Source organism: Antrostomus carolinensis, unplaced genomic scaffold (assembly GCF_000700745.2).
Source record: "Antrostomus carolinensis isolate BGI_N321 unplaced genomic scaffold, ASM70074v2 scaffold26266, whole genome shotgun sequence".
NCBI classification, from domain to species: domain Eukaryota; kingdom Metazoa; phylum Chordata; class Aves; order Caprimulgiformes; family Caprimulgidae; genus Antrostomus; species Antrostomus carolinensis.
The window spans coordinates 17,623-20,384 of NW_010324482.1; the positions used below are offsets into that span (position 1 = coordinate 17,623).

Below are 2,762 nucleotides of genomic sequence, written 5' to 3' on the forward strand. Positions count from 1 at the left end.
AGGGGGGAAAGGAAGAAAGAGACTGAAGTGATACTTCTCTACACAGTAAACAACTCCATAAGCAGAAACCCCAAACTACTTAATAAGTTGTAAGACCAATGGCTCTGAAAGTTGAACAGCATTTACCAGGTGAGACTCAGATTGGACTCAGAGGCAATGTTCCACTTCAACAAACAGAGACCAGAGACACAACCACACGTTATCTGTTTTGATTTGAGCTGTTGTGCTAGCGCTGGGACTCAGAATCATAGAATCACAGGCTGGTTTGGGTTGGAAGGGACCTTAAAGATCATCCAGTTCCAACCCCCCTGCCATCAGCAGGGACACCTTCCACTAGACCAGGTTGCTCAAAGCCTCATCCAACCTGGCCTTCAACACTTCCAGGGAGGAGCAGCCACAGCTTCTCTGGCCAACCTGTTCCAGTGTCTCACCACCCTCACACCAAAGAATTTCTTCCTGATATCCAATCTAAACCTCCCCTCTTTCAGTTTAAACCCATTTCCCCTTGTTTTGTCATTAACTGCCCTTATGAAAAGTCCTTCCCCAGCTTTCTTGTAGGCCCTTCAGGTATTGGAAAGCTGCTATAAGATCTCCCCGGAACTTGACACCCCTCAGCCTGCCTCTGTACAAAGAATATGACAGCCTGGATTCCTGACCACTCTTGGGTGACAACAACCATCTCCACTGTCCTCAGTGCTGCAAGAGTTGATAGAAGAGTGCTAACAAAGACTAATCTCAGCTTATTCACCATATTCTACCAAGAGCTACATGGACAGAAGGGGATGCCAGAGAATCAGCCACTATATGGAAAATCATTTGCTTGATTTACTCTCATACCCTGCAATATCCAGGAGCCCAACAAGATACCGTTACCCAACAACACTAGAAAATGCTAAAACAAAGAACAAAGCAGTTCCCAGCCCAACTGCCCACTGAAAAGCACATTTTTCTATCGTGCTGTGAGCACAAGAGCAGATAGAACATGGCTTTGTGGTGACAAGTCCCAAACACCCCCTCGGTCCCAGTTACCTTGGCAAGGTCAAGCTGGCGGACTTTACTGCTGACGTTCTCGGCCAGGTTACAGGTGAAGGTGATCATCCCCGCCAACTGCTGGGCATCCCCCTCGATGAGCTGCAAATTAGGGCTGGAAACACAAGAGAATTGGGCATGAGATGTAAATATGAAGTAGTTGGATGGTCTGCAACAGCAGGATGGTTCTTCCTCCAAGCCCAAATGCTCCTGTCAGTGACAGTGTCTCTCATTTCATGCCCCTCGTACAGGGGCAAAGCCTCCAAATCAATCAGGCTGCTTTGGAAGAGGCTGCACAGCCAGAATAACGACTGCCTCACTACTAGACAGGGTGTGAATGAGCTACTGAGGCTTTTAAGATACTCTCCACTTCTGAAATGGAAGACCAAGTCTGTGAACTTGTGCTCCAAGCTTCTAGACATGAAGCCACTTAGGATGATTTTCCAGACTGCCTGCACAAGCTGGAAATGGCAGTGACGTGTCCACAGCTGTAAACAGCCAAAGACATCTGACCCAAGCATTGATGCTGGAAGCTGACAGTATCTGGGGTGAGACCTTCAAAGAATTGCTCAGCTTGCACCAAAATGGGTCAGTCACTGCGAGGGTGCAAGCAATTCCCTCTGTTAGTGCTGCTGAGAAGAACCAGGCACCTGGGGATGAGGATCCAGCTACTGCTCCCTGCCAAAAACTGAGTTAAAGTCTGACATTTTCTGAGAACAAACATGTTTCTCTCACAAGACTGCGATGAATTTTCACATAATGAAGCAAGCAGGGGGGCACCAAACAGTGCGCAGAAGCAGAAAGAAAGGGAGAGGGTGGGGATCACTAACCCCATGCGATGAAGTGCAACCATCTTGTTCTCTATAGTGCTCTGCTGTTCCAGGAGGGCGTCCAGCTCTTCCTGCACCACTTTCTGAAAGAAAGAGAAAAGGAAGCTGAGGGGAGACCTTATCACTGTCGACAACTCCCCGAAAGGAGGGTGTAGTGAGGCGGGTGTGTCTCTTCTCCCAAGTCACTAGTGACAGAACAAGAGGAAATGGCCTCAAGTTGCACCACAGGAGGTGCAGATTGGATGTCAGGGAAAATTTCTTCTCTGAAAGGGTTCTCAGCAGTGGAACGGGCTACCTAGGGAGGTGGTGGAGTCACCATCCTGGAGGGATTTAAAAGACAGGTAGATGGGGTGCTCAGAGATCTGGTTTAGCAGTGGTTGGACTTGATGATCTCAGAGGTTTTTTCCAACCAAAGGATTCTATGAAGAGGGTGGAGGAAGTGTCACGTGCTGTCAGCTCTCCTCCGGGCCACCACCTTATCACAGACCCCACATCCAAGTCAAGGACAGGCAGCTAGCAAGGCGTTAGTGCTTCCAACAGCTCATACGACAATTAATCTTCCCTAAACTCTCTTTTTAATGCCATAAATATTGATATTCACACCGTTTCGAAGCATCAGTTACGCAAATGTCCCCACACAGCTCTGAAGCCAGATTAAGCCGCCAATTCCCTCCCTGGCCGAGCTTTCAGCGCACGATGACCCTGAATTTGCCGGCTGTCTACGACTGAGGGATCCCGGCTCCGCGGAGGCGGCACCGCCGCCCCACCGGGCCCCCGGGGCGGTTGATCCGGTATTTCCCAGCTCTGAAAAGGATCCGAACGGCGACGGGAGCTGTGACAGCGACGGACCTGCTCTCATTGTCACCGCAGCAGGGGGCTGGAGCAGCGAACACCTCCGGGGAG

At 49.9% G+C, this 2,762-nt stretch overlaps 1 protein-coding gene across 1 annotated transcript in view; it reads right to left on the bottom strand.

The window, feature by feature from the left end:
* The window catches only part of COG4 (component of oligomeric golgi complex 4), a 15,174-nt gene extending 13,235 nt beyond the window's left edge, over window positions 1-1,939 (bottom strand). The window contains exons 1-2 of the mRNA XM_010170969.2: window positions 1,860-1,939; window positions 1,030-1,144 (exon numbers count right to left, since the gene is read on the bottom strand). Coding sequence (XP_010169271.1) covers window positions 1,030-1,144; window positions 1,860-1,882 — 138 coding nt within the window. The 5' untranslated portion in view covers window positions 1,883-1,939. The remainder of the gene's footprint in view (window positions 1-1,029; window positions 1,145-1,859) is intronic.
* Between the last annotated feature and the right edge of the window lie 823 nt (window positions 1,940-2,762).